General features: G+C 39.3%; 1 protein-coding gene and 1 long non-coding RNA gene across 4 annotated transcripts in view; both read right to left on the reverse strand.

Annotated features, from left to right (window-relative positions):
• Nucleotides 1-4: 4 nt before the first annotated feature.
• paqr3a (progestin and adipoQ receptor family member IIIa) lies at nt 5-11,796 on the reverse strand. The gene is made up of 8 exons (XM_044195249.1): nt 11,599-11,796; nt 10,445-10,676; nt 9,716-9,878; nt 8,466-8,621; nt 4,796-4,993; nt 4,062-4,152; nt 3,340-3,509; nt 5-2,574 (listed from the first exon to the last, which is right to left on the reverse strand). Exons 1-7 carry the CDS (start codon nt 11,657-11,659, stop codon nt 3,367-3,369), a joined length of 1,044 nt encoding a protein of 347 aa, XP_044051184.1. The 5' UTR covers nt 11,660-11,796; the 3' UTR covers nt 5-2,574; nt 3,340-3,366.
• A 5,064-nt stretch (nt 11,797-16,860) lies between these two features.
• Nucleotides 16,861-24,690, reverse strand: part of LOC122875766 — a 35,457-nt gene continuing 27,627 nt past the window's right edge. Inside the window, exons 5-7 of one of the 3 annotated variants that reach the window (XR_006377907.1) lie at nt 23,458-23,825; nt 20,431-20,536; nt 16,861-17,862 (exon numbers count right to left, since the gene is read on the reverse strand). This is a non-coding gene — a long non-coding RNA (uncharacterized LOC122875766). Of the gene's footprint in view, nt 20,537-22,372; nt 23,826-24,690 lie in introns of those variants that run through there. The other 2 variants (XR_006377906.1, XR_006377908.1) reach the window with 2 other exon arrangements.

Below are 24,690 nucleotides of genomic sequence, written 5' to 3' on the forward strand. Positions count from 1 at the left end.
TTTAAACAGTGCATGGTTAATTTTATTTAGAGTCAAGTTCAGCAGTTTGATTGCTCAGGTATGAAAAGTTGATACAAAATGTCTGCTGCTACAAAAGAGTCTTAAAACCTATCAAAAACAAGAGAAACCATTACAGACAGTACAGAACAGGTTCATAATGAATAATTTAAATACAGAACAACAAAAAGAATGAAATAATACCAGAGAACATTTTTCTCGGTCTAAAACTTAAAAACATTAAATAGCACATAGAAAACAAATGACTTTCCTACCATTAAACTGGACATTGTTGTAATTCAGTGATGACAAACAGAAATGCTAATGTGACATGCATTTAATTTTCAAGCACTGAGCTTACAAAAGTGTAACATTTGAGAATTTATACATTTACATTTTTGAAATTTTGAGTAATTAATTTTAGATGACTTCTTTCCAACATGGATGTGTTGCATTTTGGAATGAAGCCATTTAAATACAAAACAACAGTTGATCTTTAACATTGCACATCACCCTAAATGAGCTGGAGAAAAAGTGTCTGAAAACACTTTTTGAGTTTGACAGTGGAAGATTCTCCTGTTCAGGCAGAAAAAGCAACCCCCCCCCAAAAAAGTCTAAATTCTAACGAGAGAAAAAGCAAAAGTAGTAAAGTCATCTGAATCTAAAATAGATAACAGGGCTGCACAGTCTAGAAAAGTTGCAGTTGCAATATGAACTGTTAAATCAGTGCTTGAATCCTTAAATACAAAACTGTGTCCAAATTTCAAACAAATTTTAACTTGACAGTAACATACACTTAAAGTGCTAAAAAATGCGATTTGAAATTGGTAGAAGCGTTCCTAAGTTTGTTCATCGTTGCTCGCCTTATATAATTTTCTGTTACTATACAATGAAAGTACATGTAGAAGGACATGGTCCTGTTTCCCCCAGCATGGTGCAGGTGCACTAAAGCTTAAACACTGATACGTACAGGCAGCTGAAATGTCTGCACACTGTGGCTTCTGTAAAAAATATTTTCTCTACTACTAGTTGCGTATATGTATATTTGAGTGTACAAGAAATGTATGTACTTTTGGAACAAACTGCTAAGTAATGCACTGTCAACATTACTTCATAGTGTAGACATAAGTATTAGTTTAAAGTTTAGAATTGGGACACAGTCTCAGTTTAAAGACCTAAAAGTCTCACTTAGCAGCTCCTAGAGGCCGAGCTGCTCCTTAACACCCCAAAACGGACCACTTCCCATTTTAATAAGCCTCAACTTTCACTGGTTAGGGCTGGAAGATAACAAAAGAAAGATGTGAGGGAGAGAATGTAAAATCAAGGTAATCAGGGATTCCACAACATTTTTAATAAACTGTGCAATGTCAGTTTGAACAGAGGCAGTGCAGCATAACACAAGACCACATGAAAAAACACATTCAATTCTGGAGCATCAGGTACTTCGAGTCTTACCTACATACGCAGCACCTGTATTTAAGTATATTTCACCATCATGGAACTAACACAATCTGTTTGTCTCACTCAGCAGTAAGAAACAGAAACACCAATACTGCACACATTAAAAACATACATGTATATAAACTGTTGACGGTAAAATTTTGAGCTTTGAGTTTTTGATTTTCTCATCTAAACAGTAATTGTGTGGAAAGATACTGCTTAGTTTTTGCTTGTTTTCATTAGGAAGTACCTCAGTTTCACCACAAATAACTTGTAATAGTTTGAAAAAAGAACGCTGTTAGAAATGAGTTGGGTTGAGTCTAGATCAGGATCAGATCTCAACACTGTAAAAACAGATTTGTTTACTCACATCCACCCATACTGTTAACACAACTGCAGAGGGATGACATTAACACCTAAAACATTTCATTTTCCCTTTTAAGGTTTTTACTTTTGATTTTGTACTTCCTTACTGAAGGAAGCCTAAAGGCAGTTAATCAAATTTTCAAAGAACAAGCTGTCTTTATTATAAAATGGAACTATATTCAAAACAGATTTTTGGGGGGGAAATGTGATTCAGATTGAGAACCACCGGTTTATAAACCTTTAAAAATAACTGAATGAATTGAAAACTTTTGGGAGTTAATGTAACAAGAGCTACATGATTAACAGGCACTTGCAGAAACGTGATCTCATAAAAAAGAAAATGCTACTTGACTTAAACTTGCCAACTTATTTGAATCTTGTTTTTTGCGGCTGCATCCGTGATGGAAGCCGCTTTCAAAGTTACGTCAATTTGAACGCAGTGCACATGCCTCAAATTCTGCAGACTTTGTAGTGTGACTACAGAGTTTCAGTGTTTTTTTTTTGGTGACAATGTGGTCAAAACTGGTTTCAGCCACTGTGACGGTTTACCTACAATCACTCAGAGGTCCTGTTTTATCTTAAAAGTATACACTCGACACATGTCACAGGTGTGACTCCCGTTTACAGAGACTCACAGGTCAGCTGGACTGCAGACACTTGCAGGTAAGAATGTGTCCATCTGTGGTGACAGAGATGGACTGAAGGGCTGTCCGTGGTGTCTCACTGCCTTTCACCTGTGCATTCTTGAATATGCAGCATTCATTCACCAACCTAAAGAAAGAAACAACTGGTTTAAACAATGACAGAGTTAACAAATCATAACTAGGGCTGAGTAACAAACCTCAATACTTTGTTGGTACCAACCAAAATGTGTCCGTACCACAGAGAATCGAAAGCTGGCATCAGATGTCTGCTTTTAGATTATTTTATTTAAACGTCTTGTACAGCTGCTTGTGTTTAGACAACATTTAAGAACTTTGACTTCTTTTGTCAAAGCAAAGGGTTTTACAAAAAATAAATATTTATATTACCAAACCGGTACAGAAACACATTATATCAGAACGAGTATCGAAAAGCTTGCAATGATATCCAACCCTAATCATAACAGCGGGTTGGTTTTTAAAATCCATCTTCACATGAATATGAAATTTGCAATTCTAATTTAAAGTTTAAACTCCACAGCCAGAACCTGAAATCACCATGATTCAGGCCAGAAACAAAATGCAAAGGACAATTATAGAGTGATTTCAGGTTCTGTTCTTTACATTTTCTATCCCCTGACAGTTTCTACATGACTTTACCCAAACGGACGGAAACATTCAAATCTACACAGCCTAGAAAACAGCTGGAGGCTTAATGTTCTAATTCAGTGAGGATCACTGAATGAGCGCACTAATACCAAAGCTATTGTATATAACTATAATATTTAGACAAAGTTTGTCCCAGAATAGGTGAGAAACGGTATAAACGTAGGAGGAGAAATATAAAACATCGTCTTATAGCTTTAAAATAATAAAAAGTAATAGTGCTGCTTACAGTTGAACAGTCAGGGGTCGCAGCGTCCTAGGCGTGTTGGGGGGCGTCAGGACAGGGCTGGCTGTGTCTGTACGCCATGATGAAGCATGACGACTGGTGCCACCAATAAAACATCAGCACCAGCAGCAGGTGCCACACCTGGTGACTGGAGCCCAGGTAGTTCAGCTGACCTGCAGCAACATCACAGAGGTGGAAAAATGAAGACCCGAGTCGGACAAAAACACACACTGAAAAGATTTCTCGGTACTGTGTGTAAAGACAGTTTCTAAAGCATTCTTTAACATTTGTCTTTTAGAAAACCTGCAACCTAAAGAAAACACCAGAGACACACACACTCACATGTTTGTTTCACTATCCCCATGGGGGGACAGTCATTGACATAATGCTTTCCCTAGCCCCTTACCTTAACCTAATTGTAACCTGTGCCCTAACACCAAGTCTTAACCCTCACAAATCAGTCTCTACCCGTGGGGAATTTTCAGCTCTAAAAAAAGCTTAGAGAAGGAAATACTAATGCTTAAAATGTACATTTTGAAACACAATCTTAAACAGTTTAGCAAGCTCAAAGCTGTTTGAGACACCTTTCCCTCCAAAACTAAAACTATTAACTACTAACATTTCACTGGTTAGTATTATAATATTCATCATTTCTGATCAACTAATCATTCCGAACAGTTGTAATCATTTGATTACGAGTGAAGAACAGAGTGACAGAGGCTCACCTGGGAAGTAGCGTTCAGGAACTTTTGAAACGTAGAAAATGAGAGCTAATGCAGCGAGGAAGTACATCCCCAGGACTCGAGGAACGAAAGCCTGAAGGGAAGAAACATTTATTTAACCGATGTGTGGATGAAACTGAAGGAGCTACAAACACCATGAGCCCAAAACAGGTTAACAAAATATCAGCTGCTGGCTGTGTGCAAAAAAACTGTCAAAAACATCAACAACTTGAAACGCTCCTAATCCTACAGCACCCTGTTGTCTGAGTTGAAATATTGGCAAGAGTTGCTCATCTTTCAGAGACCGACTGATACATTTGGGAAGAAAACTTTTGCAAATATTTATGCAATTCCACAATTGCATAAATATTAAGGCAGCAGAAAGAATTTACCACTCTAAGGAAGGCAAGATAGACGAAAATGTTTGGTGAATAAAGCCTGGTGTACTGGAGAAGAGTTGTGTGACGTGTTTTAATTCTGAAGAAAGAATCATTAGACCAGTGTTATTACTTCTCACACTGACATCAGGCAATAGAGACACTACAGCATACATCAGTGCATCTCCAGAATCTTGAATCTACACATATTTTGAAACTATTCCTCCATATTTTTCAGCTTGCAGATTAACTTTGGTTAAAATATTGACAGCACACAGCTCAACATCAAATTTAACCTCTCAAACAAAGAATCAAAGCAGTGAATATTATGGCTATTGTGCCAACACTGAGCGTGCTCACCTGGACGAGCTCTGAGGAGAAGCCTCCGGTGATGCAGATCCAGTGGACGGTGGGGATGAGGCCGTATCCGGCCACCGAGCAGAAGATGAGCGAGCGCAGCTGCTTCCACTGCTTGCTGAGGTAATGAGGGTGGATCTGAGCGAAGAAGACGGCCAGGATCATGGCCAGGACCGTCACCAGGTACACCTGCCGCCAGTACTGCAGGGACAGGAAGGTGACAGGTCAAACCACGCACTCCCTTCCTGTCACACACAGATGCTTTATTTCCTATAAAGCGAGTACATTTCACATGTTGCAGGTATCTGCAAGAGTCCCTGGAGGAAAAAACTATAATCTTATACATAAACGTACACACACATACTGTGTCAAAGTCAAACTAAAATCTTTCAGACATACAAGAACATTAATTCAAGACCTTTAAAAAACAAAAGAGCTGGTAAAACAGCGCGTTTATGTCCATTAATGCATTTAAAGTAGAAACAGGCAGCAGAAGGAAATAAAAGTCATCCTGCTGGCCTTTTAAGGCAAATGTACATTTTGCATAGTGGACTGCTGAGCTGTACTGTATTCACTTGTGAACATGAAGCACAGAGAAACCCAGTATTACATGATTCGAAAACTTCCATTAGCTGTATTAAAGACAGTTTTAAAGCCTTGGGATTTACACAATTCATGATGTTTTTTGACTTTTCAAGGCCCTCATGCACACCTTGTGTTTTAAGCTTCTTTTTTAGAGCCAAGTGATCAATTGGCAGAGAAAATGCTAAATGTTGGCTTGTTCCAGGTTCTCAAATGTGAGGTTTTGCTGCTTTTCTCTGTTTCATATCATTGTAAATTTAATATGGTTGAGTTTTAGACTGTTGGTCAGGCAACAAAAACAAACCAAAAGAAAAATTCTTGCAATGAGCATTCTTCACTATTTTCTGATCTTTAATTCATTGAAAAAATAAGACAGATTAATCAAGAATGGAAATAATTGTAATAAATTGTTTGTAGAGGCCATAAACTGCTTTCTGTGATCTTGTTTGGTTTAAGTAAAACCTCAGCTTGCCTGATCTCTTCCATTTCATGTATGGGTTTATTTGATCTGCATAAGCAAATGATGTTCCTCCATAAAACAATGAAGATCTTTCCATGTGCTAAAAAGGTCTCCAACTGTTTTTATCATACTGATGATTATAAACCAAACCTACACTGAGTCCTCACTGTTACTTAAACTTCTATAAGTAACTGTGCACAGTCTGGACAGCCTCGTCTCAGTCCCTTCTGTCCATTTGTGTGGATGTAGGCCTCCGTCCAGTCACACGTCCTCATGTAACGAGTCCTGCTGAATTTCACAGTGAATAAATTTGCACCAGGAACAAGGCCCCGCTCAGCTCCAGCCAATTTTTTTAAGCTCTTCTCCTAACAGACACCACGTTCTCTCCTCCAACTCTGCATTTATAAAACACTCGACGAGACAAGAGTTTGAATGGCTAAATATAAAAATGAGTTTTTCTTTAGGGACTTGGCTTGCCACAGGAGTGGAGCCACCCAGAAGCGGAGCCCTAGTCTTGGCAAGGACGGGGGGCCCCCTTCACTGAGACAGCTCCCAGACTTGCGAACGTCATATGGTGGGGAACAGGAGTGACGGACCGCTCCATGAACGCAGCCATCTGGTTTGGGCTGGAGCAGATTTCAGCTGCGTTCTGGGGGCAAAATAACCCGGCGCTTCCAATATGCGGGGGAAAGCGAACAGTAAGGAGTACAGCCAAATACTTCAGGAGTAAAGAAAAAAATAATAATTAAAAGAGAAGCACAACCAGGGAAAAAAAAATATATAACATGGTGGTGGGCGGCTGGAATAAGGAACTGAACAGGCTTGTGTCATCAGAGGCTGTTTTCCAAACAGCGAGCGCGGCAAAGGTGTCGTGTTGCTTATTTACCAGGAACAATGAGTCAATCAGCAGAACCAGACTGTGGGCTCCACTTCAGCTTTATTCAATTAGTGCTTCTCAGGCCGAGGACGGCGAGCTAGAAATTCTCCAGGGACGTTAAAGCGATGATACGTGCAGCGAAGCTACACATATTTACATTATCTATAATGTGCATGAAGCTGCAATGAATGGAATAGTAAAAGAAGCCTCCGTTCTCTGATCACCAACAATATGAGCAGCAAATATGGCTGAGTATCAAATCTCAATACTTTTTTGGTAGCAATCAAAATGTGTCTGTACTGTAGCATCAAGTATCAAAAACTGTTATCTGGTTATTCTCTGATCAGATAATTCCCAATCTCAAATAATCTTTTTATCATTTAAAGTATTCTTGACACGGGAAAAAGCAGTCTGACAAAAAATTCTCATCACAACACATCCACAAAATGTGTCTGAAAGCTCCAGAAACGCCAAATAAGTGGCGGTCTGATTCCACTCATGTTTGTCAGCTGTGTTTCGACCAAATTTAACATTTGAGAACTTTCTTTTATTATATCAAAAAGGGTTTTACAGACAAACACTTTCATATATAAGTAAAGGTATCAACAGTATTGTTTTGGTATTGGTACCAAAGTAGTATCGAACAATTTCAAAAGAAAGCAAAAGTCCGAGCCACAGCAGTCTGACAGTTTTTTCTGAGAGCATGGAAGAGTTAGGAAGAGAAATATGAACTCTGAAGAGAAGCAGATAAAGGAAAATAGTCGTGAGTACCGGGGACATATGTGGAAACAGGATATGAAACAGCGGAGCAGTTTGTTTGTGAACTAGACTCCACGAGGAGAATAAGCCGTTTACAAATAAACTGAGCCGGAGTGTAAGTGAGTCACGGAGGATCGGAGGGCAGCTTTTCACATTTAGCTTTTTGGATTTAAACCGACGCTCTGGATGCACTTCCAGAGGGAGACTGTGGTGTGCCGCATGAAGAGATAAGGGTTCAGATGACAAAGGAAGTGACTAATCTGTCCGGGATGTTTGACTTTGACCTTGCTTGTGACTTTGAAGACTAATGTTTTTTCTGTTGAATCTCTCACCGAGTAAATTGAATCTTTTTTGCAAATGTTTTGGCAGACGGAAACACAGCGACACATCAACTCTTGTAAAGTCAAGCTCAGGAAAGTCAGATGATAATCTAAACTGAAACTGAGTTCGATCAGTAGCATTGGTCTTTAAGCAAGTGCTGATAGGATAGGAATGTGAAATCTAAACGAAACTTTGGTATGTAACCAGACATCAGTTGCTGTCTGCAGACACGAGACACCTATCTGCTGTCTGATTAGATTCCTTCAAGTGCAATTTCTGTATTATTTCAACATGTCTCCTAATTTTATTTTTTATTAATTTGGTTTTAATACACTTTGTAGTTACCATTTATGTCAGGTGTATATAATTTTTTGTACCTTTTATTTCCCTTTTTTCATGCTTCATTTGTGTACAGTAGATGCTCTTATTGTATATATTATTCCAATCTTTTAAAGTGAGTTATCTATACTGTGCACATCTATTCTTGTATTTCTGCTGCAGTGACACCTCAATTTTTCTTGCGTGGGATCAATAAAGTCCATCTTATCTGATCTGATGTGCTGAGGGGTGAAGTAGCTGGTGAATTATCTGATTTACCACCTACGCTGTCAACATAAAGAAAACAAAATCAAAAATAAATTGCCAGGTGAACTGCGGGCTGAAGGTGAACTTACATTATTGCAGTAGAAGGTGTAGAAGACTCCGGGGACGTAGCAGCCCAGGATGCCAATGGAAACCCCCGCGTAGTCCAGCGCCATCCAGCGACGGCTGGTCTTCTCTGAGCGGTGGCAACAGAACAGGTGATAACCCACCGAACACAGCATACACAGCTGAGGATGGTAAAATCCAGAGGAGACGACAAGGGGAGAGTCAGGTTTTACAACAGCAAAGGATGTGATAAGCACAACAAGATAAAAAGAAGAAGAATGTTTATGATTTAATAAGAGGTGTCCTAACCATTTTCATTTCAAAATTCAGCCTTTTTTTATAGACTCATGTTATTTTTAATTGGACTTGAAGACTCTGGTTGTCAAGCCTCGTCCAGCCAACTGTTGGACTGATTATTTTTCATTTATTGAGAATAACTGCCAATATTTTGGATAAGGTCTGATGTCCTTCTGTAGCCACTCAGATTAAGGTAACACCGTGCAATTACCACATATTCAGTTTCCAAGATATTTGGCTAATTTGAAATCACCACATTGCTCAAAACAAGGAGAAACCTTGTTGTAATTGAGCCTGGAACGCATAACATAACGTAAAATAAGCCCTGCCGAGGTAAACTTGGCTAAACGTAAAGATGACAGAAACAGACCTGAAATATTTTTTTCAATTAATCCTTATTCATTTTTTACTAATTGAACAACAAATTGTTCTAAAAAAAAGTAACCGTGTATGAGATCATGCTTTGTCATTACATAGATATTAATACTTGATATCTGTAAATTTGACAAACTAAATAACTTTTCAAACAATTTCCAAGGTGAGAGGTATTCAATATGATGTTTTAATGATATGGAAGATGACACTTGTGTTGCTGTCTTGTCTTGTCTTGCTGTTTATAGAATCCACTGCAACACTGGGAAAAGCTCAACTATCGACATGATGTGACGCCACAGGATCAGCCACTCCCGTTTTCTTGTCTCAGTATTGGCAGCGTTACGTGCACAGATCTGACCCAACAAGATGATCAACATTTGAGAATAGCTGCCTAAGAGCTAAGTGAGGCACTATTACTGTGCTGTTTTTTTGCATTTTATAATAGTGCACCATACAGAGGGATTTATTAACACTATATGAACACATTACGGTTGCCAGCTGAAATCTTAACCACAGCACAGCCTTACTGTAATATCAGCCAACCAATGGGTTTGATAACCCACCAGCCAGTCATCTAACCAGACATAGTCAAGTAGTCCTGTACCTGGAAGCAGAAGACTCCGATGGAGTAGATGACGTAGTCCTCTCTGGAGGCGCCGGCAGCCGGCAGCACTGAGGCCATATTGTACACCCCGACGCAGAAAAAGAGCAGGAAGCCCAACAGATGGCTCCAGATATTCACCGTCTCATTGGACAGCATGAAGAGGCTGCACAGAGGATTTACAAACTTTAAAACGATCACTCAGATAAAAATATGTCATTCGGCTCCCAAAATCATCTTTTACTAAAGACTGAGATCAGTAATCTCCACCGCAGAGCCCAAAGTTCTTAAATTCAAACATCTTCATGCAACAAACTCCTGTTGCTTCACAGAATCAAAATGAATCCAAACCATTTGCTTTGCCACTGGTTAAATATTATCATATTATCACCCAAGTTAGCAAATGGGAAACCCTATCTGTAGGATATTTGTGGGTATCAACCTATTTTAAGGAAGTATCCATAAAGAAGGTAAAGAAAGAAAATGTTTGTTTTCCTGCACTGTCGTAAGGAAATCATCCACCTCTTACTATAACAGTGTTTTGTAGTTTTAGTGTGGTCTGAGAAGATGAAAATGCTGATTTAAATAAAAAAAATTATGCAATGAAGCACTGAGCATGACTTATGCAACAGACAGCTAAATAAAAAATCCCTGAGCCAACCTCTACAGTTGACTCTGACTCCCTGAGGAGTGGTCGCCCGGTGATCGCCCGTTCTGTTCTCTGCGCCTCACCTTTTGATGCACAGTCTGGACGGCAGGTAGGCTCTGTATCCATCTGTGATGTAGGGGTTCTCTCTCAGAAACACTGGGATCTGTTCGTAGGTGTACAGTCTGATTCCTCGGGGCACCAGCACGGGCCAATACTGATAACCTCCCAGCTCGATGTAGTGTGAAGTCTGGGCGTTCTTCTGGATTTTCTGAGGCATGGCTGGGCTGGAGGAGTCTGCTTTAGCCGGACCTGAAGCTGAGAACAAAAAGTCAGATCCAGATCAGATCCAATTAAGGCTGCCTCATCTTACATAACAAGTCTTACTAAACATTATAGCATGGTTGACCAATTAAATGCTTACATTTTGGCTGTGGCTTGTAAGTTTGTCTGATCTACCAGCCACAGTGTCAGGTGGAAGAGGAATACAAGTGACCAACTTACTGAAACTGTATCTTTAGTGATATCCTGAATTCAACAAGTGAAGAACATATGTAAATATAACCATATTATCTGTGTGAAAGAAACTAGAGGAGCTAATATCTGCTAGCTAACCTTACTTGGCTGCTCTAAAGGTGCAGCCACTGCCTCGTCTTGCATGTAATCTCATGTTAGCTACATTAACTATCTCCAGTTTATCCGCTCCGGTTTAACTGTATGGAGAAAAAACTAATACCAAACCCCGCTCGGTAATATGGAAATTTTCGGTCTTACGTGCTAGCAAACGTTCACGCCCCCAGAACATGGCTAAATAGTTTTTTAAAGAACACTTTAATCCAATAAACATCTGATATTATCAATAAAGTTTAAATTTCTTGAGACGATTCTACTCCTAGTCTTTACCTACCAGTAAACTAACGTTTCATTACTGGGGAGGGCGATGGCGAGCATTGTATCACCGATTAGAAAAGTTGAGGATTTATTGACATAACGGGCTTGCTATGTAAATTATTATGAGCCGACAATGCCCAAAGAACCGACTGAATTAGAAACCATTCATTAAGTTAAGTCTTACCAGGTAAATAATACTATCGTTAACCAAGTTAATCTTAAAATAAGAGAATTTTCAAAGCGGTTTGGCAACTAGTGGCTAATCCATTTTGAGTCTTCCTGAATAGGCTACTACAGGCTAGCTAGCATGCCGCTTTGATTAAAGCCAATAAATTAACAACAAACTCACCTTTCAATTTGGTATACGTGCAGTTTGTGCCATTTGGGGGCTTATAATACGTACTACGCATTTGTAAACATATGTTAACAATAATTTAAAAAACAACAACAACGCAATGTTGATCAAGTTTCGGCTACAACATCTTCCAAATCACCAGAGACGTCATCAATAATGGACCACTCCAGTGTGCCCAAGGACTGCCTGAATGAAAAAAAAAAAAACAGACCCAAACATATCTGGCTCAGACCACGCAGGGTAACAAGCCAGACTTGTTTTTATTCGTGGCAACTGAGCAAACTCCGCTGATGAAGACCTTGAGATGCAGTCGAAAGCCCTGGAAAAAGGTAGTAAGTGGACCCTGAGTTAAGATTTTTTTTCTCATCAAACCACAGTTTCCAAGATTAAGAATGAACTTTCAGACTCTACTTTTTCTCTTACAAAATGTATTGAATATTTGTACAGCTAAAAGTTACACGCCAAGAAATACAGCAAATAAAAGGAAACAATAAGACAATATTCACATCATTCTCAAAAGCTCAAGAGTTTTTCTTTGAAATTCTGTCTTAATTGCCAAAAGAAAAGCTAAATAAATATTCAAATTATGTGAAGCATGAAAAAACCCCAAACAAAACCCCTAATAGTATCATATGATTATACATTATACTACTCAAAGATGTAAACTTTATGGATTGAAACAGTTCCCCGCACTGTATTATCTGCATCTTAATGTCCACGCTGGTTGGTGGTCTCCATTGTAAATTATTAATAGCCAGTTAATAATAATTAAATATAATTTTAAATAGCTGCACAAGATTTGCCTGCATCCACGTGTCAGACAAGCAACAGCTGCACTGTACACAATAATAATTTGAATGCGCTAGTAGGTCTACTCCTTTTTTTTCTGTTCCTTTTTATTTCCTTGAAATTATAATTACTCATAATGATTTCTGTCTGTAGTCTGAATAAGTTTGACTGGCGAAATCAGCAAAGGGGCCCAGCCAGACTTGAACTGGGGACATTAGGATTACATAGTTAGCATTTTAAACCCTCAGGCCACAAGGTTGCTCCCAGATTATGCTTACTTCATTTAATCCTGGTCAAACAAAGGAGCACCTTCAGCAAAAGACTCATCCCCCCAAAATGCACCACAGAGCGCCACAGGAAGTCATTCCCGCCTGTGGCCATCAAACTCTTTAACTTCTCTCTCTAAGTGTCAGTCTGTATGACCGTAAGTCGATAAACTGGACTTTTGATCATTAACATCACTGCAATACTTGAAATAATTGTGCAGTATTCTCTGTTTAATACTGCTGCGCAATATACTCTTTTCAGTTTAAAATTCCCTATTTATTGCTATTTATTCATACTTCTATTACTGCTGTGCAATATCCACCATCGCATAATCATCTTAATAAGCTACACTTAACTTGACAGTACTCATTATTGCACTATTACTTATTATTATTACATTGTATTATACCGTACATACTTATCAACTGCTAAATTCCACTTTGGTACTTACACTTATTTTAGCTTTTATAGACGGTGTAGTCCCTCATTCGTCCAGGAGTGTTCTATCGTAGAAAAGGTTTCAGTCGTAGTCATCTGGACACTGTTTTCAGAATCAAGACGTTTCGGCTCCCATCCGGAAGTCATTCTCAATTGTGAAAAAATTGGACGGATTACAGAGCGCCGTGCATTTGCATTTAAAAGCTACAAACCACACATTTGAAGACAGCGAGGTGAAGATTCTTAGTAGAGAGAAGAGTTGGTTTGAACGGGGTGTCAAGGAAGCCATTTTTGTGAAGAAAGAAAACCCCTCTTTGAACAGAAATGGTGGTCTGAGATTCAATCTGCCCAAAGTGAGTGTATTATCACCTTGGTCACGCCTATCACATGCTAATCAGGTACTTAACAGTGATGAGGTAGATGCAGCCAGAAAACAGTAGGCCTGATTACTGATTACTGGGCCATCTTGGAAACTATTAGGTCAGTTTCAGGTGAAACTAGCTAATCAACAGATACTCAGGTAGACTCCTTCCTGAGGGCGGGGCTTATGTAACACAGAGTAGCTTAAATTTCCAGTTCCCGTCCCATTTTTTCACAATTGAGAATGACTTCCGGATGGGAGCCGAAACGTCTTGATTCTGAAAACAGTGTCCAGATGACTACGACTGAAACCTTTTCTACTATTTAGCTTTTATACCTATATCCACTTTGTACTTAATTTATCTTACCTGTATTATAGTGTATTATATTTTGATTTGCTTAGAACTTCTATTCCTTCTATTCTCAAGTGTGCATTGACATGACAGTGAGCAGCTGTAACGAAGGAGTTTCCCCTCGGGGATCAATAAAGTATTTCTGATTCTGATTTACGCTTAATGGGATTTATGTGTTCATGTAAGCGGCACTCCACACATAAAGTTACACATAAAGTTCAGTTTACTCGTCACAAGAAGCGCTACCCGGCCTGTGAAAACAGCTATATAATGTCTGAGTCTTGTAGGCTTCTTGTAAGGTCTCATCATTTCTAAAATATAAAACCTAAAAGCAAACTGGAATATTGAGGTGTGGCTCATGTTAAATGTGGGCCGTTCAGTGCAGCTCCCAGTCTCCTGACTGTCATCCCGCTGCACTGTGCGACTGTGTTACATCCTCCTGTCGCAAACTGTCATCAGGAATCCTCATCAGAGCGAGCGTTGTCCACGGACCTCTCAGGTGTGAGAGATGTTGGAGGATTCCCTCAGGAGTGAAGTCACACTCAGTCCTCCCTCTGCTGTTTACACCCCACTTTAATTGCCTCATTCTCAACTGGAAGTGTGTTATTCATTATCACTTCTAATACACCTCTCAGCACATCCACTCTGGCAAAGTGTCAGCTGCCAAGTTAAGATAGTAACTTGTGCATGCAAGGGCAAACAACAAGAATCTCCTGCTGCTGCAGTCGCAGCTCAGAGTTATTAATTGATTATGTAGGCCTAAACTTGGCAGTGATTTGCTACAAATGATTTTCACAGGAATTAAGCTAAAACAGGCAACAGATAGAGGAAAATGTACAATATGTCTTTTCCTTCTACTTTCTTTTCCACAAATTTTGAAATAGTTATAAAACACCTACCCATTTTTCACTGACTTCAGTTGTTTTTGCCCCTGGCAGTAAATAAAAAAGATTGTAAATGGATGTTTTAAAGCCTGAAATTTGTGTTTCTTCTTGCTGCCATCTTTTTCAGGTATAACCAGAAGCCATAAAATCCAAATCTTGTCAATGGAACAAGGAAGTTGCAACCACCAAGACTGTCTTCCTGTAGATAGGCCGAGACCCCTGTCAATCAAACAAATACTCCTTAAAACAATCTTGATATCCTCTAACTGGGACTGCAATTCTCAAAATCCCCACCAGGACAAAACAAAGTTACATTAAAAGGATAATTCCAGTTTATTTCAACTTATCGTTTTTATCAGTTATCATTGTACTCACCAAAATAAATGCTAAGATCTAGGACGACGGTGACACTACAACACAGTTTCATGGGGCAAGAAACATGAACAGACGATTAGTTGAGCCAGATTTTTGGAGATAAAACCAAAAATGAGCACGGCCAAAATGTTGCTAACAATCCCTCATTGCACAGGAAAACTGTGTGCACACAACTACGGTAACTACAGTCAGTCAATGTTGAACCTGGACATCGGTCTATAAACTGTGATGGATGTTCACAACAGACAGTTTGAGTTTGAAAAAAAATGCACAGTTCGTTTCTCTTCAGAATAAGTTTAGATAACCTGAGTGTTTGTTGAAAATGTCCGTCAGACTTCTTTTTTTTAGCAGTGTCATCTCGCTCCCAGATCTCATCAATTTATTTAGCGATTACAATATTATTATTTAGTGATAGGAATGAAACTAAAACCCAAATTGTATTAAAACTGTCCGTCCTTTAAATATTAAGACCTGAATGTCTTCATGAAAATAATTTATTGACTCTGTATTTAAAGGAATTGTTCGACATTTTGGGAAATATGCCTATTCGGTTTCTTTCCTGGAGTAAAATGGGAAAATCGATACCACTCTCATATATATCTTTGTGTTAAGTATGGAGCTACAGCCAGGAAGCAATTAGCCTAGCTTTGAATTAAGACCGGAAGCAGGGAGAAACAGCTAGCCTAGCTCTGTGCATGCTCTGTGGATTTCCCAAAATCTTGACCTATTCCTATAAATTGAGAAGTTGGAGTTTCCATTGAATTCAATGCAGCCTACTATAAGTTCTCTTGGAGGCAGCATCTAGTGGCCATTAGAGGAAGTGCAGCTTACAGCGTTTTCACATTGGCTTCAACATTCAGTGGTGTAGGTCGCCCTTTGGAAAAAGCTACCAGATTATTTGTGATTTCGGGTTTAACCATTGAGATCAATTCTGTTTTCAGTGCAGCTTTGACTACAATACACCTACTGTACGAACATCCAACTCCGCCAAAATCACACACCATCAGTACTTCCTCTAGCCTAGTCGTTTTTACAAAAAGGTCAGAAATGGTTGATATGAGAGTTTCATGGGTTTCCTTTAGGATAGCGCAGTGGATTACTGCCATCACTGCAGCTGTTCATCCAAAAAGGATTTAGGATCAGACCCTACATTCATGATAGAGGACACATCTCTCACATGCTCTGAAACCTGTGGACTCTGACGGAGGTTTTTCATAAGGACGACTCCTCTTCTCCCGCCCCACCACCTTCTTCCTGACTCCTCACTGATTCACTGTGACAATCTGTCGTCTGCCCTTTTTTTCCTGAATCTTTGTCTTTGATTTCTGTCCTCCATTTTTCTGTCAGACTTAACGTAGAGAAATGTGCCGCGATGTAATTGTGCGCTTAGGCTGCGTGTAATGGAACATGAAATTAAAGTGCTCCTACTTATCCTCTGAATGTTTCTTATAAAAGCAGGATGTGATTTGTGTATCGGCCATTTTATCAGTGTCAAATATCTCATTTGTGATGATTATCAGAGATACTGTAAGTGTTCCATGTTATGGCCGACTTGGGATATTTTCTTTCATAAAGCGCTAACTGCGGATCCGTCCTACAATGAAATGTGCAATAAAATGGCACTGCATTACATCTTAATTGAGGGTGCCTACACTGTCTTGGCAAGTGAAAGTCTCTCCTTTCCAAACAAGGCGCTGTTAGACTGGTTTAAATAGAGACAGACAGGCCCCCGGGCTACCAATGTCCTTTGGGATTGTCAGGGTCATCAATGAAACACAAGGCTACACTGGTGCGCTCCTCTCTGACTGTTTAATGGCACATTAAATACATTAGATGTTATAGTTCTTCTCACTGATGTCAAACCCATGCTAAATTGACTATATGTTACTGCACAGAGGAGAAATTAACAATGCATGACATGTTTTCCACTGCATCCATGTTTTTGTTTCCTCAGGCGCCTCTCTACCAAGCTTCTTTTGTGCACCTCAGCTTCCACCATTTCCTCTCCCACTTGCCCGTGCATGGAAAACTTTGATAACCTCAAATCTAGGGGCTAGAATCTTTATTTTCCTCTCAAACCCTGAACACAAAGCTCATAGGCATCACAGGCTTCGACACAGGGCCCGCCAAATGTTGGCCCGCCTGCCGTGCCAAGGCTAGACAGGCCCTTTGCAAAGCTCACACGGCCTCGCGGCGGCTTGTGCTCGTCAGCGGCCGGCTGGTCTCATTGGCTTTATTTATAGTCTGCGCCACAAGACATCTGCTGGAGACGAGACTCTGTCCTCTGTGTCCACACAGCACCGCACAGAGGGAGCTTGTCAACGTTTTTTCGAAGGCAAAGTGTTTGCGAGGACGCCGGTCAGAGGAGGGGAGAGACGGCTGCAGCCTCCTCTAATAGGACGGGTGTCCCCTCCGATTGCTTTCTCCGCAGCTCTGATTAACGAGACCGGAAGACAGAGGGAGGCTTCACAGTTTGTCGTGTCTTGTGTGTTAGCCGATGTTTACTTGATCTGAGAGCTGTTGTTTGTTTGGTGTCTTCAGTCTGGTCGTTGCTCGCCACTATTTTGGGACACTGACACTTGGATGCAGCTCGGCAGTCGTCTGAGGCGGCCTCGCCTTTTCCTCCCCCCCGCCTCCCCCTCCGTGTCACACAGAGTTTCTCTTCCTCTCCCATTCTCTTCTCTTCACATCGAGGACGTCTGGATGTCTCTGGCTGACCGTGCTTCAGGCCTTGACACAAAGTGCCGGGGACAGCTCTTTGCTCTTCCCACAGAGCGGGGGGTGAAGTCAGACTGTCACGGAGGGAGGGAGTGTGAAAATACTCTGTTTACATGTTCCTGAAAAGAACCAACCTGAGAAAGAGGCTCTTCATGAAGAAACAAAACCAAACAATCATGCAAAATCTGGTTTATCTCTGCTGCAGATTGTGGACACTAAATGTAATATTTGTATTCATACTGACCCAGTTAGCAGTGATTTGCAATTCAAAAAGTCTAGACAGTCTAGACTAGGTTGAAACTGAGCTAAATTTGGTTGAAAAGATTACACATGACAGCATTTCAGTGTCTATATTTCAACAAGTGGTTAGGACCTATTTAATATTGAAACATAGTAATAAAAAAACCTGTGTTTAGCCCAGATTTATCCCAGATGTCCAGACTTCACCAAATCGTCAAATGAATGCTTCATGGGGAGGAATCTTGTAAGTCTGTTCAAAACTGTAATGGAGCCTGGTTAGGCTCCCTGAGGAACCCCTTCATAAAGTTCTCATAGGGCCATCACGTCTCATCCGTGAAACAAATGTTAAGCAATATTTTTAAGGGGTGACTACACTGATCCGCCAGAAAAATTAAACATCACTGTGGTGACAGTTCATGAGAGAAAACTGGTTCATAGTGAAAAGAAGAGACAAACTACATATGATCGTTTCAATTAAAAAGTGACCTATGAAACCTGCACAGCCAACCTCTAACCTACCATCCCATCGTATCATCAGCATTACTACAAGCTGAACAACCGAAACAAATGTAGGAATGTAGCCTCTCAAAGACATCTCACAAGCTCAGTTTTCACCACAATGTCCATGAGGAGCTGATGAACTGGAGCAGATCAGATACGTCAGCCCAATCAGTGAACTATGGGGACTGGTTTAGAGGCTTAAAACAAAAACTTGTTAACAACTTTTTTAAAACAGGTGACACTGGCATAAAAGTATACAATGATTCTGCTGTTTCGGTGGATTATTTGGAAGATAATGTGAATCACCGCCTCCCTAGACTTCTAACCCTGATTCTGTAACTGTGATTCCTGTTTCTCAACCACAGTTTGTAGGTATTCAAAAACAATTATTGGTGGAAAGTTTAGGAGAAATTACAGTTTACGTGTTTTCCCACTCAGCTAGTCTTGTGTTTGTCCAATCATGTCAATGTCTGAGTGATGCGTATTTGCATAGTTTTTGTAAAATGGTACCCGGCTGAAGAAAAGGCCCATAGAGGCTCATAAAATAATTTTAAATGAAGTAACAAAGACAGTCGGAAGATATGTATTTTAGATTTTAAACACTGTTACAGAGTCCCTTGGGTTGTTGCTAAGAAAGTGCCAACTACACAGCATAGATTCAGTTTACATCTGAATGATGGCAGTCTGAAAAGCACTTGTAATCATGTTGGTCTCAAATTAGGAATTGTATCTACTTTCTTTAAAATAACTATTTGATTGTATTGTTTAAGATAATCTGGACCAAAAAAACAATATTTTTCTATTATTCTTATTGTTTCTGAACATTTGTTTTGTCTCGTTTCTGTTGTGCTGGGACTCCGGGTGCAAATTAGCTGCTGAGCTGAAACATTTACGTTGATGTTTCCCAAAATGTGCATGTTGATTAATGTGCATTGTCCACATAAATAATCAAATAAAAAACAGATCAAATATAAACCAAGCTGCTATTAGGCAAGTAATAACATACAACAACTTTACTTTTCTGCTTGGAGGCCATATGTAGAGCAGTGCGACACAAACGGGAAAAAATGAAATGTTGCATCAACAAATGCTCCAGCACTAATGTCTGAATCCTCGTAGCATCTGGGCCACTGAGCTCTTTCTGGGAATGAAATGGCATTGTTGCTCCTTGTACTTTTATTTTTTTGGAAAGTTTCATCTGTATAACAATATTGAAAGGCATTAGTCTTAATCTCTGCGCTTCCTTTTACTTTTTTTTAGTCTTAGAAGATACATCTGGTTCCCTGTCTTGTAATTCCTGCCGGGATTCCAAAGGAAAGCGAAAACAATTTTTACAACAGTGGAGGGATTAAGGAGGAGCGCTGGGTGGTTGTTTTAGGACATTTAGCTGCTGCTGGGAATGAGATTAATGCCTTCGAACAGCAACAACTGCTGCGACGTGTTGCACTTTTTGCAGCTGGACGAAACTTCCTGTTAATCCTTAATGGATCAGAAATTCTAAGTCCATCCTCATCACTCAGAGAAACTGTTTAAGCTTTTTGACAGTATGTATGCAGGGTACTTTATATTTTATTTTCAGAACAATACCAAAATAGGCCCTTTAATATACAACTGACTGTAGCTTAGACCTGCATATGCGCTGTTGCAGTTATCCTCTTTCTGCCGGGTTACATGGGACGCAGATTGGTTTTCTTGAAGATTTAGATTTAAAAAATGTAATTGTGTATTTTTCATAACCCAGAAAAGCTTTTTTTGTGATTGTTACTTGTACTCATCTACCTCTTATAACAACTCACCTAAAACAACTTGTTTTGGGTTCAGGCCACATAATCCTGCAGCGCAAATACATTTGACAAAAGTGCTGTAAGTGACTGCAGTAGCAGGTTTGTGTCAGACATTACCTTTACATCACAGGACGTATATTTGCTGTCTTTCCCTAATGCTCAGACAGAGATGGGATAGAAAGCTGTCATGTTTTCTGCTCCACTTGTTACGACCTGGAATAGTCTGCAGAAGGAAATTAAAATGAGGACACTGTTAACTCTCGCCTAAGACTAATATAACTTCTCTGGTAACTGACTCCATTGGTCACTGTCTCTGTTGTTAGCTCTTTTTGGCCTTTTTTTTTTAGTATTGTTATGTCTGGTTTTTAGTATTGTTTTGAAAAAGTTAGTACTGATTTGTCTGATTTTGGTCTCTGACCTCTGATGGACTTACCTGCTTAAATGAAGGTTAAATGAAAATCAATTTACAGCTTTATTACTCTATAGCTTATCTTATGGCATGCATACTTATATATTTACAAAACAAAGCCATCAGTATATCAAATCAGAAACTATTTCAGGTGAATTCCCCTGAGGAGGCATTGACATTCTGATATTTTTTAGACTTAATATATATATATTTTTTTACAGGTAACCATTTCGACAAAGTTCTTGCACACCATCTTACTGACAGGTGTGTAGGATAAAAATAAAATCTTCGGTTCCTTCTAAAACTCAATATCTTTAAAATGTAAAACTAAATTAAATCAAACCAAATGAATCGATAAACTGTGTCTCTACCCAAATTATGTTCCTAGTGGTGTGGAGAAGGCTTTGAAATAGCATTTAGACAATCATAACTGAGCAGTAAATTAATAAATGAAATATGTAAAAAATAATTAATTGTCAGTTTTTGACTTGGGTGTTGTATCGGCAGAATTTGGACTCATAACATCAGTATTTCTATAATCACGGCCTTGAGAGTTTAAAATCCTACTTGTGTAGTTATAAACAAAATGTTTGAACAAAACGTAGGAGATTGTTACTCAAAATTCATACCAGATGCTACAAGATATTATTTAATTAATTTGAGAGACATAGTGTATGCTAAGCATGTTAGCATGTAGCTTTTACCATTTAGCACTGGAGTCACAAATCTGCATTTGGCATTTATGCTGAGTTCACCAGTCTCACAGGAATGTATTATATTCTGTCACCACATCAGCGTATCTCAGCTCCATCACTACATGCCTCAGTATCAAACCACCACTGTGCTGCACTGTCAAAGCCTTTTAATTCTGTAGCTATTTAGTCAAACTATACAAGAAGATTCATGAGGAAAATACTGCAGTCATTTGTAATGTCTCTTATTTATCACTTGGCTGCTGAAGAGAGAATTAATTTGGATATTACTTATGAGTATGAGAATCTAACTTTCTGAGTGTCGGCAATAAACAGCCTCTTCAGTGAAATGTATCAAACTTGTGGACGTTAATTGCTGTGTAAATCTAACTTGGAAATAAAATTAAACTGATGGGTATCTTAAAAGTAAAGAGAGAAACTTGTTCAACTCAACAGACTCTTCAGTGCCACTCCATCTTATCCATTAAATACACAAGATATTTTCTGAGTATCAACTCTTTGATTCTTGTAGTTTTGTTTGCAATAACTAAAAAGTAAAGATAAATGAACATGAGCGACTGTTGGAAATCATCAACGATCATTGGGTGTTTCTCAGATGTGACTTGACTGTCAGACATCAGGCTGCAGTTCAGTTTGCATCCTGTGGAGGTCACTCTGTACCTGCTGTGGACATCAACACAGCAGCAGAGCAGCAGAAGGCCACCCACTGAACATGAGCTGCAAAACATTAAACTGATGAATCTAATCTGTCTGTCAGTGAGGAGGAGACACTGACCGAACAGTATGTGGCCACGTAGGATATAACGATAAATATCATCATCATTAGAATTTATTCGTTCAACGTAATTCTGCTCTTGATTCAGTTTTTCACCTCTACAGATGTACAATATACTATATCATTAAAATATTTTAAAATTCAAAACAAAATGTGTCATGAGGAAGCGTTTGTAATTTTGCGCACCTGTAAAAAAGTTGATTTTATTTGAAGTTTTTTGTTTGTTTGTACTTTTTCAGTTAGATTGTGGAGGGGCTAAATAAAAAGACGAGATGAAAAACATGCAAAAATTCAAAGAATCTTAACCACAATCTTTTTTTTCATCAGTCAGCTCTGAGCAGTACAAGTCCATCTTGTATTTGACAGCATGAATAATGGCAATTTTTCAATTTCTTTTCATTTATAACATCATTTTCATTACCGTTTTACATGCTTTTTTTTGTATTTTCTTAAAGCATGTTTTGCCTTTAGTTAACAGTAGAGAGCTGACAGAAGATGAGGGGAAAGAGAAAAGAGGAATGACATGTAGCAAAGGTGGCCAGACTCAAACTGGAGATCTTACATGGTCAGCATCCTGAACCCTTCGGCCACATGGACTCCCCTTATTTTGGGTTTTTAATTTGACTTATGCTGTGCTTTTTTACATTTAAAATCAAATAAAATAAAACCAAAATCACCCAAACAATGTCCATCTCAGCAAGAATAAATGTGTGAATGAGCAGCTAAGTGACTTACGTACAGTAAATCACAGACTAAACCCAGCTGTTGTTACTTGCTGTTTCACTGTGCTGCTACAACAAAAGACTCACAGCTGCAGAGCAATGAATCAGAGACGAGACTGAGAGGAAAAGGAATTCTCTACTTCCCTCTAAAGGCAGCAGGTGGCGCTATGGTATCTATGTCTGGGTCCTCCATAGAGACATCAACTTCCTGCAAGAGCTTAAGTGTATGAGACCCCCAAAACGGGCTCCTGCATCAGGCCAATAATAAATAACACACCATTTGGGGGCTGTTTCAACTGGTATGATTTATTAAAAGTTAGTGCATTAGATCAGGGCAATAATTGAAGTTATGATTAAGGAAATGACAGGATTGGGACATGCAGATGCTGAAAAATGGATGTGTGGATGGACAGATCTGGTTTGATAAATAATTCACAGTTGGATTAAAGCAGATTGAGATACAAGCCGAGCCTTTTTGTAAGTGGGTTTTTAAAAAAGATTTTTCTCATGGGATTTGTGCCAAACCTGCCGCCAGGAAGCTCTCGAGCTGTTGCTCCGAGGATCATCGTTGTCATCATATGCAATCCAATATTAAGATAGATGCTGCCTGATCCCATCAAGATAATGGGTTTCATGTCTCCTGGCGTTAGGGGGGAGGTGGTTGGTGGGACAGAAAAGATCTCTGCGGCTGATTTCTTTTGTTTCCTCCCTCCTCTCTGCAGGCATATCGACCCTGTGAGTCTACAGCACATGCTGCCACGCAGGGAAAATGCTAAATGAATACCTCAGAAGTTCAGCATGCGTCCTCAGGTTGGAGGCAGAGAGGAGATTTTGGTTTTCCAGCCAGGACAAAAGAGAGACACTTTGTTCACAGCAGAAGAGTTGTTCTGTCCCTATAATGGAGAGGAAGAGAGAAAACACACACACACACACAGACCGAGAGAAAAGGAGAGAGAGACAGTGGGGGTGGTTAGCCCTCAACCTGTCACCCCAGGAGAGGTCACACTGGATCTGTCTGGCTGCGGTCATACCAAATACATCCACGATCATTTCCAAATCTGGGGTCATATCTCACTTTGATTTTGTTCTTCAATCCAGGATGTAAACGATCACTAAACAATACAAACTGACAGTGGTGTCGAAAAGGCCAGGTGAACAATAATAAAGGACACTAGTGTACCTACAAACTGACTCAAACCTGTTACAGTATTTGGCTGCAGGTTTTGACTGAACTGAACTATGACAATGTACATTTACTCCATTAAATATTAAAGTAAAAACTTTACTTAGTAGAAGGGCAAAAGTATTAGCAGAAAATGTCCCTGAAGTAACAAAAGTAAGTACTCATCGTGCAGGTGGTGAAGTATTTAGTATTTAGCATATAAATACTTACATTCAGTACTTGAGTAAATGTACTTAAGTTAGGTTCCAGCTTTGCAATCAAATGGCTTTCTTTTCGAAACACTGATGAAGATTTTAATATTTTAACACCACTCGCATATAGGCTGAGTGCCTTTGGATCTAGTTTTGTATGTTTGTGGCAGCTATATTAACTCTATGCCGTGCAGGTCAGAGATGAAACATGTGCTTCACATAGTTTCAGTTGTTCACAAAGATGAGAGAAAAAACAGGTGAAAAAATGTTTTCAAATACCACAATGTAAATATGGTACATTCAAATGAACAGTCCTGCAATCAAAATTGTACTCGAGCATAGAGTATGAAGAATGCATTTTGCTTGAAGGGGAACTCCAGTGAT

Source organism: Siniperca chuatsi, linkage group LG5 (genome assembly GCF_020085105.1).
Source record: "Siniperca chuatsi isolate FFG_IHB_CAS linkage group LG5, ASM2008510v1, whole genome shotgun sequence".
Taxonomy (NCBI): Eukaryota; Metazoa; Chordata; class Actinopteri; order Centrarchiformes; family Sinipercidae; genus Siniperca; species Siniperca chuatsi.

What these genes read in the sequence shown, in the direction of transcription:
- paqr3a (XM_044195249.1), bottom strand. Translation starts at nt 11,659, where the DNA reads ATGCGTAGTACGTATTATAAGCCCCCAAATGGCACAAACTGCACGTAT. An exon ending in TCCAGACTGTGCATCAAAAG is followed by an intron (nt 9,879 to 10,444) that starts GTGAGGCGCAGA and finishes TCCTCTGTGCAG; the next exon opens with CCTCTTCATGCTGTCCAATG. An exon ending in TCTCCTCAGAGCTCGTCCAG is followed by an intron (nt 4,153 to 4,795) that starts GTGAGCACGCTC and finishes TCTTCCCTTCAG; the next exon opens with GCTTTCGTTCCTCGAGTCCT.